The 17,190-nt window shown below is 36.6% G+C and overlaps 1 protein-coding gene across 1 annotated transcript in view; it reads right to left on the bottom strand.

Moving 5' to 3' along the window:
• Nucleotides 1–2,527: 2,527 nt before the first annotated feature.
• LOC140240854 (uncharacterized) overlaps nt 2,528–17,190 on the bottom strand; it is a 33,668-nt gene continuing 19,005 nt past the window's right edge. Inside the window, exon 5 of the mRNA XM_072320628.1 lies at nt 2,528–3,671. Within this exon, the coding sequence (XP_072176729.1) occupies nt 2,537–3,671 (1,135 nt within the window). The 3' untranslated portion in view covers nt 2,528–2,536. The remainder of the gene's footprint in view (nt 3,672–17,190) is intronic.

Here is a 17,190-nt window from a genome sequence, read left to right as displayed (position 1 = left end):
CCTTTTTCTCAGTGTAAACGCAAATTGGGCTAAATGCGCGGCCAATTTTAGTCTGGTTTCCAAACCCTAGCCTGTACTATTTCGCTATTCAGGATATTAACCACTTCAACGTCGAAAACTAGTATAGTTTAAGGTGGTTTTGTCCTGCAAAGGATTTTCTCCTTCGGGAAAGGCCTTTGCCCGAACGGCGATTTTGTCGTCACGGAATTCAGTTGGCAAAGGATCTGAAAACCAGACAATACCAAATTGCGTTTGTTTACAAGTAGAGCGCCACTACGACAAAATATTGAAAGGTTTGAATCGAAAGCGCGGCCGAGCCCGGCAGTGTAAACGGACTAACTTGCGGGGCTCGGCCACGCAATTGAGGTTGGCCTTGGCCGCGGCAAAAGTGATCTGAATAATGTAGGCCCAAAAAAGTTCAACTAAGTATCTCATTATAACTTCAAGATGCTATATTACATTCTTTTCTTTGTCGATCACGGATGACCGACATCTGATGACCCCCAGCGTATCACCTAACTCGTCTTCAGTGTGACGAGTTTCATATCTCGTTACCTTTTCTATTTCATTAGCTTAAATGATAACTCTCATATCATATGCTAAAATGTAGCTTTCATGTCATTTCTGTTGGAACTACGTATATGTTCTTTACGTTTTCTTTGCCGTTCTTTTGATGGGTTTGTGGTAATGAATGGTACAAAATTTTTACCATCGAAAAGAAATCAAGAAACTGATTAACTCTGTTATGACTCTTTCAGAAAATATACCAAATTAAAGACTGACTATGATAAGCTGACTTATGTCACCTATTTTGAGTCCTCGCGTAAAGTTGAAGTGGCAACTTTGTGTTGGTGTTGTGATGCACTGTCACATATATGATAAAATATAGGAAAACGTTCATGTCATTTCTGTTTGAACTGTGCATATACAGTCCGACCTCTCTATCCGGACATGTAGTGACCTGTGCTAATGCGGATAAGGGATTTGGCCGGATACGGGAGAATCAATGTTTAATACGCGCAGCTGCTGAAGAACGATCGCCCGTATCGTGTCTTGATTTAATGGCAAATTTTCTGTCCATGTTCTTGCTGTGATTTGGGGGTGGTAAATGTCCGAATGCATGTTAGAAGAAAATTAGATGTAAATGTATCTTCATTATGTTGAGAATAACATTTAATTTATGTGGGTTCGTCTCGGAATCTTTAAGTTTGAAATCCCCCTTTTCCCCGTAATCATATGATTTAAAAAAAAAAAGAAATCACGCCGAGATCGCATCCCGATAATAGAGAGATCCGAATAAAGGGAGGCCAGATAGAAAAGGTCCGACTCTTTGCAATTGACGATTTCTTTGCCGTTCATTTGACAGGATTATGGTAATAATGGGCACAAACTTTTCATCATTGAAAAGCACTCCAGAAACTTATTAATTCTTTTCTGACGGAAAATATATCAGTTAAAAACATTACACATATTAACGTACAAAAACAAACATTATACATACAAGCGAGTCCAACGTTACGATATTAAACACGAGATAACATTTCACTCCAGTCCAGTGATGAAGACAATACCGTGAGTGAATGGAATTCTTTAAAATCATACCCTATTCTTTTGGTCTCACTTTATAATTGTTACGGTTTTAGGATCACACACATGTATCAATTAAACATGAGTGTGATATTCTGTCAAGTAAGTGTACATATTATATTACGTCGTCTATGTAATCATGATATAGGCTACTAGTACATGGTTTAGTAATGGATTTATTCTGATCTCACTGCGACAATTTGGTTATCAAGTATGAGAACTTGTAAGTTTATTGCACACGGATGTATTCCTTGTACATCGTGATTACATCAATCGTTACTATTTTCACCGAGTACTACTATCATTCATTTCAATTTCTGTCTTGCTCGTGTCACCCATCATCTGTAACAGATTACTATAGTGACAATAGTCTCCAAACTGCATTTCATTTAAAATTATTAAAGACTTATAATGTACAGCTCTTCAGTTTGTTTGTTTGTTGTTGTTGTTTGTTGCTGTTGTTTTTGCTGGTTTTTTTTTTGTTTGTTTTTTTTTTTGGGGGGTGTCAATTGAGCTGATAATACGCCGTAATCTTTGTACATGTACACGGGTGTAAGCACAATTATGACCATGACTTTAATCCTCGAAACCATGAAATCTTAGAGGAAAAAGGAAAAATGTTAATAATAAGCTACAAGTGTACTTGGTTGAGTTTATACACTATATACATCATCAAACTTTAAGATATCCATCAACACTATAATGATACATCCACACATAAAAAAAATAATCGCTATTTGAATCATTTTGTTTCTTTTGCAATTTTGTCTATTACTTTATTATAAAATGTCGTTCATATACTTAATTTGCATATTGATTTTAGCAATAAAGTGAAAGAGTTCAAAATAACGATCACAAGTATATCATACTTTCTACGAACTTGACGATATGTGCTGTTTCGGTATATACATTCTGTGAGAACTCATAGTGCCTTCTTTCAAATAGCCACCTACATATTAGTGTAGTTCATATAGATTTCTTCCTGCATCGTTGGCTCTGACTCAACCCTAGAAGCTCGTCGTGTTTTATCCACCTGTGCATAGAGCTCCTCACACGGTGGCGGTTCTACGATCGAAATGTTACCTACTGTTTTGTTCACCGTCGCGTACATGTCCTCTCGGGTTTGGGATCTTGACATAAAACTCTCCGGGTTCTGAATCTCAGTGTCGTGACAATCATTGAAGCTGTCCCCTTCTATCATCGTAGAACGAAGATCATTGGCGAAGTCTTTTCCAGGATTCAACAGACTATAATCTCCGGAGTCGAAGGCATCAGGACATCGCGGTTGCTTGTTGGTATCAGTGTCACTTTGTTGCTCCGGATTCAGTTGATAGTAGAAGACGTCTTCAGAAGGCATGGCTGTCATGGCATCCTTGCTGGAACAGGGCTTGCTATATTTTCTGTCAGGGTAGATCTTATGCTGTGAAGTTTGACCAATAGGTGACAGACCCGGGTTGCGACTTCCTGTTCTGTCGTCAGGGAAAGCATGATTGAGGCGATCGTACTCGCTTTCTGTAGGCATTTCGGATGAATCGTGAAATAACGTCAGTGAATTGTAATAACTGTCATCAAACAAGCACGCTTTACCAGTGGATCTAATGGCACCATTCATCCTCCCGTCCAATTTACAAAGGTCTACATCCTGGTAGTCATTATCATCTCCATAAGCACACGCTGGTTGGTCCAGCGATGTCTCCTGCAAGCCACAATATTCATTATCAGAAGGAATATTCATTGAGGTCAAAGAAGTGCCGATGCTGGTATTTATGTGACTTTCGTCAGGAACTGTACAAGGGAAGCCACGATTTATGCTGATAAAGGTAGAAAGCCCCTCGTCTATCTCTTCAGCATCTTGGTAGATGTGACTAGTGTGCCCGAGATGGCCCCCTCTGTCTCCGACGGTGTTGCCCAGAATATGAGGCAAAAAGCTACCAGCTGTTGTAGCATTGGGATTGGTAGCGTCCGACAAAACGGTATGATCCGTCGTGATTGGCTCTTGTACAGAAGTGTCGATGGGATTCATCTGAAGCTGTCCGCCATTTGGGTGAACATTTGGCTGATGCGAGGTTTGGGATCTCCAATGTCTGCAATTTAATGGGACAATTGAATTTATGGTTTTACGCATGTGACCGTGCATCGCAAAGCCACCAAAAAGTCGCCATACATGGATTTTCAGTTAAGAGTAGATCGTGGAAGAGCAGAATCTAAGATTTAAAATGAAATACATACGTCAGTGCAAACAGACTTGCCAAACCAATTTAAACAATGGAAAGACAGGCACACTTTGCAGAAGTGTGTACTCAAAAGAGAGGCTTTAAACTTTAGGGTCTATAGGCAAATGCGTAATTTCCCCCATCAGCTGTCTGCAATGAATGGAACAAAGAAAAAAGATATACTCCATGAAAATCACAATTAAGTGGTTATTAAACTAAACTGAAAGTTTGCTCATCAATAAAGTACGTTATATTTATGGCCAATATAAACTTCAAATGCAACATTAGTCTGATTTCAATTATTAGAGATGAAAACTGTTTGAAGGGTTTCTAGTGTTTTAAATCGGTAAATCTGAGAAAGCCTACATCAGACCGAAACAAAGTATTTGAAAAACTGCAAAAGAATCATGTTGCGCAATTACATAGTATAGTGTCGTTGTATCGACAGCGCTTGACGCGTGACCATGTAGTTTAGCGTAATAAAGTCGGAAATCCTAGAGCTGACAAAGAGAGGTATATTCATTTTGCCCTTTCTTCGTGTTCACCCGTGCCACTTTACTTTTGATGAGGTTCATTTCAATTTGAAGGTCTAGTAAGCTTGACTTCCTATTGTTATATCATTCGAGGCTTTCTCCCTGCACACTATTCAGACGACTGGTGAGAATTGTCAATAATTAAAGACTCGGTAGCACTGGAAAATGTGGGTGTCCGATTCAATTCGTCTTAGTTCGCTGCCCAACGAGGCATATTCGAAACAAAGAATAATGCTCGTCAGCCAGTTGTTTTAGGGACGATTCTAGTCAAGATTTTTCTTCTCCCCTCCCCCCCCCCCTTTTTTTTTTTTTTTTTTTTTTTTAAGGCTGAGTATGTACTTGCACATCAGTGATCAGTGATAAAACTGTGCACAATTTGTTACGGGGATATTTTCGAATATACCCGAACCGGGCCCGCCTTTCGAATCCATGATTCCCAACGCTACGGGGTCTTTAAAAGATGCAATTTTTATTTTTAAAAAAAAATAATATTTACGAGATCAGCAAATTAAATCAAGATGAATGTCTTTTATTGTTTTAAAACAATACCACAAGGCTGACTCAATACTTGGATTTGGACTGGAAGAGATACTCATCTCGTATGATAAGCCTGCATTCACAAGTTGGCAGTCTAACCACTCACACTCGCTTGACAGCCTCCAAAATTCAAATCCACATCATTTTGTCTTTGCTTGTTTTTTCTGTGTTGTCCGTATCCTTTTCTCTAGTTTTTTGACTATGTATACGTAGGCGGCTCCTTGCCATTGATTTGGTGGTGGTTTTCGTAAAATATGTTGAAAAAAATACTGTATCAATGAAAGTTTTGGGCGACAGATGGAGTAATAACATGATAAAATGTCTGGCGACCAGAAACTCGAGTTTTCGTAATAACAAGTCCACCCACCAATAGTTATGTAAGAAAAATACAAATCAGCAAACTTACTTCAACATTAATGTGCATTCAGTAATGTACACGCACATCTTAATATGCTTTATTTGTTTCCTGGGTTGCATAGAATGATTCCACACCTTAGATTTACAAACTAGTTTTCACAAAAATTCACCTTTTCTGTTGATGCCTACACCAAGCGATGGATAGTATGCCAACCACAGCAAAAACAACGAGAAGGGTTCCCAGGATGTACGTTATATAACTCTCGTCACTCTCAGGAACTGGAAGATAGAGCATTAACTTATTTAAGATATAAATACACAATATTTATATACATGTACACTGTATATTCCTAATGTCACATTTTATTTCGATACAATTACTAAAAGATACATGTAATTATAATGTTTAATAAAACATCTATATTGAAATGAATTATAGATTATGTAAACATACATACTATGAAAATAGTTTGGATAGTAAAGTAGTAAAGTGTATTACATCAAAATCTGATCTATATAGACAGCGGGTTTAGAATTTCCAAAATTATAAAAGAATAACGGGGGAACAAAATATGGTCATTGATATTGCTTACTTTATACTTCACAGTATCACTTGGCCCTTTTGCACAATGACAAATATGTAATTTCATTGCACTTGTAACCTATTTTCCCTTATTAAACTTTTTTTTTTCAGGAAAATGTCTTTTCATTGGATCAACGAATATTTGCGTTATGATAGTTACATCACCACGAAAAACTGATAATCGATGAATAACAGTTTTCTATTTAGTTCCTGTTGAAGAACGGTGCTTTGCAACATTTCTTCATGGACATTTTTGTTATTCTTGCATCATAAGAATTAAACACTTCTCTCTGAGACAGTAACAACTTCAAAACTTGAATCCAGTTCATTGATTCATGATGATTTCATTATGAACAAACGATGAAGAATCAAATCTAGTGTGTTTCCATTTAAACAAAGTGGTGAAACAAATGATGCATTTTAGGCAACAATTGCAAAGTAGTCCTGATGTAATTATGCGTATGCAATTAATGCGTTAAGAGGTAAAAGTGGAAACATTAGAAGCAAAAATATTTTTACTATATACGGGTCGAATCAATTAGTAAACTCACCTGACTGAGACGTTTCAGTTGTCGCTCGCAATGACGTAATTGCTTGGGTAGTCTGCGTCTGCCCTGTACATTGAGATAAACCCACTGCAATTATTGATGGTATACATGCTGATGATATAATGTCCTGAACTCCTATTCTCAAGACGGAAAATACGTTCATCATATAATTTCATCTATCTGTAAGATATCAGACTTTTGTACGTGGTGATAAAAGTATGAAATTTGTAGACCGTAAATGCTCATAATGAAGATGTTGACATTACACAGGCCGCCGAACCTCACCCCACCCCCCCCCCCCAAAAAAAAAAATCTGGCTCTCCCGAAACAAAAATAAGGGGAAGAGGACTCAGAAATCCTCATAGGAAAAAATCAAAACAAAAAAAAACATCCAAAATTCCGCCATAACATTCTTCCCCTCAAAGGGAAATATATACACTACACACAAAATTGAGCCTCGACCATGGCCTCGACCCTCTTTGGCGCAATCATCGCCCTATCAATGCCTGCGAACTTCATATTAGTAAATTACCATCTTTTTTGTTGGTGGTGATGTTTATTCCAAGCGTATAGGGGCCTTCCAGCTTACACTCTAGAAAAATTCCAAATATCAATTACTGTTAACATTGCGATCACCTTATCATTGAACACAAAGTTTTGCTCATATTATGTTACACCGTACTTGCCAATGTAGTACATACCCTGAGCAGTGCTTTCTATACTTTGTGTAGGCATCGTGGTGATATTGCCATCTTGCCACTCTGCGTCTGTGAACAAACATTCCCATCCACAAAAACAATGAAAAACTCATGAAAAAATGTGTGAAAGTACAGCAAAGAAGGGATGAATTTCAGTAACTTCATGGTGTTCATATCAGTGGTGCCTGTGTTGTCGTAATCTCACGTGATCAGGTGGTAAAAATGCCCATCTCTTTGGCATATTTTTCAAATTAAGAGAAGGAAAACATGCAGTGAGCATTTCAGAGCACGTATCATGCTCACGAAGAAGATAGGCCTATTATTAAAAAAAAAAAAAGATTGATATTTCCCAATGAATTACTTCACGGGATACAACACGATTGTGTATAATCCCGAGAAATGGGAAATTTGTTGGTAAGCATTCAGATGACGATAACTCTCGAAAAGTATAGATGCTTACAAAAAAAAAAAAAAAAAAAAAAATCCGAAAAAAAGTTGGACTATAATTTGCAGTTCCTCCCTTTCAGGTATAATATAAAATGCTGTCTTTTTATTTCTCTTCCACTATTGCACAAAGCAGAGATTTTTAATATCATAATCACTGATGATATAGTCAAATTGATTTCAGGAGATGCCGTTTGTTTTTACTTTCGACTGCTCGGCAAGAAGGAACCGAAGCGTTCCAAACCGGGAAGTAAGTCGACCATCCAGGTTGTATCACACACTGCAGTGTCGAAGAACTCCCGTTGACGGCGTAACCTTTCTCACAGCTGAGAGTTATCTTGGACCCGAAGCTCGTGATATCCGAGTCCCAACTTCCATTGGGCACAATCTCAGGATGATCACAAAATCCGACAGAGACTTTCAATAAAGGAGACATGTATAGGGAATTCCCATAAGCCATGAGGGAAAATTTGAAATAATCATATCATTGCGATATATTACATGGAATAATCATTATGAAGAAAGATACTATAGTTATGTAAACAGATTCACTTTTGTATCGCTTTTGGTAAGGTTCAGATGCCTGTTCATCTGCCAAATTAAAAGACTAGCAGACTAGGACAGAACGTAAACATAATCATAAACATTGATTGTATACGATAACAATAAATATGTAGGAGTTTAATTTTGTTATTAAACATGTCAAATATATGAACCTGACGAAGCATATTACAGGTATTAACCATGTTAACAGTCGCTGACAAATTATACTGTCGTCATTATCATCACTGATGCTTGCCTACATTTATTTCACTCTCTGATGTCAAGAAATCTTTGCTTGTCGGATTACTCACGGTTAAATGAAAGATGTTGGTCGGAGTCAAATTCTGTCGCAAGTGGACATGTCCAATTGTTAGAAAAGTTTCCGCCAGAAATGATCTGCGCATACGTTTCGGACTGAAAGCAAATGCACAATCCTTCATGCATGACAGCAACGCCATTGCTTTCGGGCTGTCTTCTACATGTAGACATGCACTCGCTTTCCGAATCAACGCCAAATCCGGTGTTAAACTCTGTTTGAAAGTTTAGTTGGTTGTCTTTGTAGCATCCAAGAAATGCAGGCTCTACGCAGTGACAGAATATTATGATTATTTCAGCCTTCCAATACCTGATACACGTACTTTGAAGTGTGCATTATGGCCAATACATTTTAACAACAGCTGTCACTAGTCACAAATCATCCCTGAAATTACAGTTTGATAAGTGTTTCTGTTTGAATACAGGTTAATTACCTTACATCTGTAGCGCCTGAAAATATCAAACACATACATACATACATACATATATATGTGTGTCTGTGTTGACAGCGGAATCTACGGTTCTTAACAGTGTCTAGTTTCATTCCACCAAACACAATTAGCGACTAAAAGAACACTATGTTCGCATACATCAAACACACTAATTCACTCTTTCCATGCGACGTATATAATATAGAATCACACAAAAGCATAAGAATAGGTATCAATATGTTTACGAACGTCTGGACTTTATGAATGATAAGAATATATAAATGTTTTCATAAGACATTTTGAATCTCTTACCTCGGCATTGGAGTCTAACAATCCTGTTTGAGAAACACTCGGTTGCTGTCAAGCAGTCCATTACACGCAGCGAATCTGTGTATTGATATTGTACAAATCGTTCATGAAATAGATAAAGTTTGAACGCCGCATTTCTCATAAAAGTTTGATACACAAATAACGGCTCTCATAAGTATGTAAAAAGAAAATAGCTACATAGTAACAAAACACAACGACAATATCAGCAATAAACGCAATTGGGCATTAATAAGTTTGTGTGAAGAGAAAACGAATTTTAATCTAATGAACGTTTGATTGCTGCATTTATACCATTAAGTCAAATGCTCTTTTATTATATGAAAAAAAGTGAAAATATGTTGAATTTTCTTTACATTTTCATTATACTGTTGTACTCATATGACATCACGAGCCTTCGTAGTCTCCTCAAGCGGCGGTTCCAACACAAAAATTTTAAAAATTCATAACTTTTGCATCGATTGTCCAATTTTCCTCATACTTTCACTGATGTGTTCTACTAATATTGCTGCATTCTCTCAATCCTTATGTTAATGAAGGTGAACTTGTCCTTTAAGAAAACAAATCATGGCAATGACAAAAGGCCTACCTCATTAGCTTCAGTTTATGTATTTCCATCTTTAAATATATTGCAGAGTTACGTCGGACACAAAGTGTGCTTTGTAGCGATCAATTTTATTTGATGCGATATATGCTATTCTTTCTGGGATATGGTATACATATACATTCACACATTCTGATCTGCATGCATATAATTCTGCGGTTACCTTTACGACATGACACCACTTTAATCTTGTGTCGTGTTGCTGTAGTCATACTGGCCAAACTTGAATGACCCGTAAAGCCCTTTGCAGCCGGGAAGCCTAGCTCTTCGCAGACCAATTCAGCAGCTTTGTCGGTAAATCCATCATAGCCGACGTATTTATCCGATTCGATAACCACCAGGCCTTCAAGGGGAGACGGTCCGTCAGCCAACTTTACCGATGGTATCCCTTGAAAATTAATGACCAAGGTTCGAAATGTTATTTAAGGTAACTAATAATCTATAAGCAAAGGTAACTAATAATCTATAAGCAATCATTCATGTCGTAGCTTATTCGAGGTGAAGACGATTATCAGAATTATGGTCTCAACCTTTCTTCGAGTTATACACTGTATAGTTTCCCTTTAATAATTTCCCAAAAGGAACAGAAGAAGTAATGCGATTCATAATTTTTTTGTTGTCGTTGTTTTTAATGCAGATCGTACTCTACTTTAATTCTCCTCCTCACACAAATATTTTTGAAACAATATGACGAAACTGAATAAACTATCGTGAGTCAACTGGCATCAATAGAATCCATAAATGCAATTCATAAGTGACGTAAAGATCAATAATAACGCTTATTATTCTAGATATCATAAGCGAATGTCGAGATATCAATCTATATTAACTAATAGTCGGTAAGCGTACTTGACGGCTTTCTGTTCATCCGGTATTGGAATAAACATTTGCACCAATATAAGTACAATATACAGGACAATAATACGTTATGACAGATACGGATACAGAATGATGGCTATTATGTGAATTGACTTTCACAACAACACTCATGGGCAACGACACAACACATGGTCAAGGACATTAATAAACTCTTTCTATTTTGCGTTTTTTAAAGAATAGTGGCCAGGATATCTACCAACGAAGTATTAAAAAAGAATAAAATGTCAAATTTGCCGGATACTCCCCATTGCAATTGCCATCGAGTATCTTCCAGAACAAAGTACTATCGCAAATTTTATTTCGTATGTTTCTCTTCCCTGAGCCATATCAATCCCATGAAATAATTTGATTTAATTCAATTCAATTCATTTTCATATTTCTCAATGAAGGAATGTACAACAAATTTAATAGAATAAAGTGAATCAAATTAGCAGGCTAGGATGCACAGTAGATTATTGTAAACATATTAAAAAAACATGGCGGTCACTCTTCGTAAATTTGGCTCTCTGTATAAATGCTAGAGAAAAATGATGGAACCTACTTAAAAGCAAGCTTGTTATACGTAGGTCCCAAATTCTGAACAGAGGGTACAAAAACACATAAGGAGCACGGTTGCAACATAGGACCAAAATATAGAAAACAAAACTGAAAGGCAAGGATATCTGGGAAAAAAACAGATTCTTCTCAAGTATACAGATAGTGAAAACAAACAACCACATTCTACAGACGTATATGAACAGTGTTTTTAGCGATGTTAACAATATGGTGTGATAATACGATTTGAACAATACTGCAAACACTCGACAAGTGGGTCCTCAGAAGAGACATGGGAAGCCTTTATAAGGGAGAGAGAACATGCATGTATGGTAGCCCTTTATACTACATATCGACCACCCTTTTTGAAACCGACCGCGTAGTTTTGGCGCACAGAACGCTAAGTACGCACTGCACTGCGCGCAGAGCGCATAAAAATGTATTGGCTTTGACCGTTGATGAGGATGTGTGGGAAAACGCGAAAATTCAAGTTCATTAATGGTTTTAATCAAGGACAAAATTTCGAATGAAAATTTCAACCGAATCGCCATGTTATGTCAATGCATTTTCTAAAATGCTTCGTACAACACGGTGTTCAATGCAACTCGGTTTACGTGCATTGTCAATGCAAAAACAGCGGTCGATCTCAATATGGAGCGGCACCGCGGGGAGCTGAAAAGAGGCCACTCAAGTTCGACGGCGATATTTTTGCACTGAAACTTCGAATTGAAAAGGGAACAACAGCATTTGATAGTGCTGGATTTTCTCAATCAAGTAGGTCAAGTTTTTGCGTGAATTCCAGTGTTAAATATTCTTATCAAGCAAATAAAAATTAGGCGGTCGATGAGTAGTAGGTCCAACCATACCAACATTTCAAAAAAAGATTTACCAGCTAGTAGCAATGACGCGGGTACAACAAAGCCAGGTGTTAACGAGTTCCAAAGCTTTACACTATAGGAAGAAGTATAGGCCTACTGATGTGGAGGAATTAAAGAGGGCAAACGGTGAGGCTCAACTGATTTGAATATGATAACAACCAAGCACAGCAGCAAAACGCGCATAAACAATTTCAATGAACATACGCAAATGTAATCATTCAATAAATTGTGTCTTAATTTGTATTGGGAGATCGTTCCAGTATTTCTGTCCTGTATATATAATTGTTTGTCAATCACTGAATATTTGTATACTGTACATAAAATGACATTTTGATACATTATATTATGGCTTCGATGAAAATGAGGCATATGACACGGCATTCAATTACTTTGTATACTTTCATTTTACTTCTATTTTATGTCACTGTTTCATCGCGTCTTTTACGTTTTAAGACTTGAATTATTGTTTTAACAGTGATGTGTGTCAACGGAGTGCGTCCTCGCTGTAGATTTTCATGTTTCACTCTTTTAAAAACACGATGATTAAACCACACGTCTTTTTTTACAATTATTGTCAACTCATCCCTAGATTTTATGTTCTGTCATGCAGATGGAAACATCAATTTTCGAATAACGGAGGGAAAACAAGTGTTGGAGTAAGTAACAGTCAGTGAACAGTAATTGTATTCATGATGTGGAAACTACACTTACCTTCGTAACACTTCACGCTCATGTTGAATCTCACAGGGTAGACATATATACAATAACTGTAGCTTCGTCTGATGGGTGAGCGATAAAAAGGAAGAATACTCTGAGTCTTTCACTATCACATTCCGAGTAGCCTTGTTTGCTATTTCGTCAAGTCTGTCAAATCCCACCACTACATTGTTGATGGGATTGAGGGTATAGAGGATTCTCCTTCCACGGGGTGCCTGCAGAACCCAACTATCACGGTTGTCAGCGCAGGTTCGGTTACACCGTACCTTCCGTTCTGGAATCCCCGAACAATTTAGACTAAAATCTGCGTGATGATAAGGATAACAAAGGGTTCACGTAAATCAATGAATTATGAGAATAGTAATAAAAGGAACAATGAAACATTCCTCAAGTATTCGAGCTGATGTCAGTTCAGTGACATGATTTAAAGCACCGTATCATGTACTATTTCTTACCAAATTCTTTGAACGCATTCGTCTTCATTATTTAATAAGTTGTATAATGTTTTTCTTTCAAAAGCGTAGCAGATAAAAAAAAAATGATAAAGGTTAACCTAATAGAACCTAATTACTCGTGGGAATTGTTAGAACAGAGGTTCAAGCATATCTGATATAACATTCCATTCTTGTGTAAAGACTGACATGCAATAAGAACTGAGAAAGAGAGAAATGTGCGAGATATGTCAATGATGGAAAGAAAATTGAAAGGTATACCTACATGTATTAGTTCCCAATGCTGAGGACTTTATAGAAGGATTGCAAAACGTGAAATGAGCAGAAATCCATACCAGGAATATCATTCTTTCCTCCATCGCGAAAAAGGGGGAATCATAGCACAGCCACTGCAGATAACTCCGAAATACAAGCACGCTATTATACGAAAGACTGAAAGTCGGTGTAATGTTCCCTTGAAACCCTACATGCAACCGGTACGTGGAATAGGAATGAACGATAATTGCAGTTGATGGTACTGATTGATGACGTTGGAGTATTATAAAGTCTGAGTGCGCATGATAAGAATGCGTTCGAGCATAATGAAATTGTAATTATCTCATAAAGTTGCCTGGGCTTTCAAGGAAGCGATACAGGAGGATCCACAGCATACAGCCACTCGAGAATGCCAATCATTATAGTTTCAGTAATATAACGCCCACTCTATCGTTTGAGATATTGTATTGTCATGTTACTATCATAGATCTATTATCATATTTCTGTGATAGTTACAGGCTTTCATGAGATACTTTCGCACTACATTTATACTGGCTAAGTGCTTCCAGCAAGCTGAACGACTCCATAAAGAATCGTGCTGTACTATGATGCATGTTTTGAACACGAAATATGTAAACCAAAGTGATAAGCAAAACTTTTGAGGGTGGAAAACTACTTTCGACCCTTAACAAATTCACAAAGCATTATCTCTTTTTTCCCTCTCTCTCTCTCTCTCTCTCCCTCTCTCTATCTCTTTGGCCTGTGCATTATATATCATTTTAAATGTATGATAGTCTTGGTGCAAGAAGCTGAACCCGCCTGTTTTGCTTTTTTTTTTCAAGTTCAAGTTCAAGTTTATTTAACCAATTCATTAAACATTTGACATTTTACAAAAGAATACAGCATTAAGAATAATGAATGGTTTGGGACCCCAAAAGAAGCAGAGCTTGTAAAAAAGGGGTCCCGGATAAACATATAAAACAAAGCAAAACATACTAAAGTTTTAAACATATTAACAAGAAGTATAATAGTAACATATTTACATAGGACAGATGCAACACAAGCACACACACACACGCACGCGCACACACACACGCGCACACCCACACATTCAATCACACAAACACGTGTCACAAAAACGCTCATGCACATACATATAATTCACATGAAATTGCAGAAAGATACTTTCTATTTTACTATACTTTTAAATTCAGCTTCCCTGATCGATCTTGTTTTACAAATTTCCCTCAAGATAGATGCGACATGTACGTTTAAAGTTGGATAGTGATGAGGCTGACCTAATTCTCAATGGCAAATTATTCCATTCTCTAATACAAACATATACAAATGAATTTTGGGCAGTTTGAGTTCTTGCAAAGGGTTGATGAATGAGATTACTTTTACCCGTATTATAAGCATGAACGGTAGAATTTAACACAAACGCATCCTTCATGAAAGATTTCGGATCACCTTGTGTCTTAAACATAAAAATCAAGCAACTCAAGATAACTAATTTTTCAAATGGCAAAATATGAAGTTGAATAAACAATGGCAAACTTGGACTTCTATAGTTTGAATTTGTAATATACCTTACAGCTTTTTTCTGAAGAACAATCAACTTATCTATATGAGTCTTATAAGTATTTCCCCAAGCTACATTACAGTACATTAAATGAGGCATAACTATGGCATTATACAGAGTAATTAAGGTTTCTTTTGGTAAATAGAGACGTAACTTGGATATGATACCAACACTACGAGAAACTTTAGTACAGACGTAACTGACGTGGTCTTTCCACGATAAATATTCATCGACTATAACGCCTAGGAATCGTACATTTTGGCTTCGATCAATCTGGTTACCGCCTATAACCAGTGGAACAATGTCGTTTTGGATTCTTTTCCCTCTTAATCTAAATACAACATATTGAGATTTGCTAGTATTCAATAATATTTTATTACAACAAAACCATTCAAATATATTACCAATTTCATCATTTACAGAGTTTATTAAGGGTAACAAATAGTTGTGGTGGGCAAGTAAGCAAGTGTCATCTGCAAAAAGCGAATAAGTAAACAAGCTAGATGAATTGATAATGTCATTAATATAAATAAGGAACAATAAAGGGCCTAGGACTGAGCCCTGTGGAACACCACATGTTACTTGCCTCGACTGTGATTTAACTCCATTTACCGTTACACATTGCTGTCTATTTTGCAAGTAATCTTTAAACCAAGCTAGAGCTACCCCACGAATACCACAATGCTCAAGCTTACACAGGAGTATCGAACGGTCAATAGTATCAAAAGCCTTCGACAAATCTAAAAATATACCAATACAATACATGCCACTATCAATAGCATTAACGACAGTATTCACTAAATTCAAGACACCCATGCTCGTGGAACATTTTTTCCGAAAACCAAATTGCTGTGGAATCAAAACACTATATGATTGAAGATAATCATCCAATCTTTTATACACAATTTTTTCAAGGATCTTTGAGAAAATGGGCAACAAAGCAATTGGTCTATAATTTTCTATACATTTGCTATCATTCTTTTTAAATACAGGGATTACATTTGCTAATTTCAATTTTTGTGGAACAATTCCTTGTGAAAGAGACTTGTTGAAAATATCACACAAGGGATCAGCAATATACTGTATACAACTCTTTACAACCATTGGAGATACATCATCTGACCCACATGATTTGGATGGGTTTAGGGCAGTAGCAAATTTTATAATTTCATGAACAGATGCTGGAGTAAAATACAATGATGAGGAGTGACTTTGCACAGATAAATATTCTAGAAATGAACTTTTGGCAGCGGGTATATCATTGGTTATCTTTGAGGGCAAACCAATAAAATATTTATTAAAATATTCAGCTTTATGTAAATCTGACTGAAGTGTAATGCCATTATGGTACATTTCACTCGGAATTAATGGTTTCTTCCCTCTCCCTAATAATTCATTTATGTGATACCATGTCTTCTTAATATCATATTGAGTAGACCGAAAAACATTATCATAATACCTCTTTTTGCTCTGTCGGACAGCAGAAGTCAACAAATTTTTATATACCACATACTTTTTGCATCACTTCGATCTTTAATAAACCTAGAGTACAACTTATGCTTCTGATTAATAGATTTCAGGAGGCCTGGGGTAATCCATGGTTTTCTACATTTTTTCTTTGTCTTCTTCTCAACTTAAGGAAAAACTGAATCATATAATATTAAAAAAGTATCAATAAACTGTTCATAAGAGTCATTAGCATCATACAAATCATACAAACAAGACCAATTAACGTCAGATAACTTTTGCTTAAAAACATTAATCTTCTCTTCATTAATAACACGCCGAAATATTTTACCTTTGCTGTTAACAGCTGTAACAGCATCACCTTTATTGATGCTAAAAATGGGCATATGGTCAGAAAAATCTGAGCACAGAATACCAGAATGAAAATGGTCTTTAACACAGTTTGTAAATATATTATCAATTAAGGTTGCGGTTGAAGACGTAACACGAGTTGCTTTATTAATTAGGGAGAATAGACCATATGAAGTCACAAAGTCAACAAAATCTTTAACTTTATTATCTACATTAATATTTAATAAATTTACATTGAAGTCGCCCATAATATATATTTTCTTATTTTCTGCACTCACAATTTCCATTGTATCATCAAATCTATCAATAAACGATCTTATATCAGCACCAGGCGCTCTGTACACACATCCAATAA

This window comes from Diadema setosum, chromosome 17 (genome assembly GCF_964275005.1).
Source record: "Diadema setosum chromosome 17, eeDiaSeto1, whole genome shotgun sequence".
NCBI classification, from domain to species: Eukaryota; Metazoa; Echinodermata; class Echinoidea; order Diadematoida; family Diadematidae; genus Diadema; species Diadema setosum.
The sequence above is the reverse complement of the archived record's forward strand: the minus strand, read 5'-3'. Positions and strand labels throughout refer to the sequence as shown.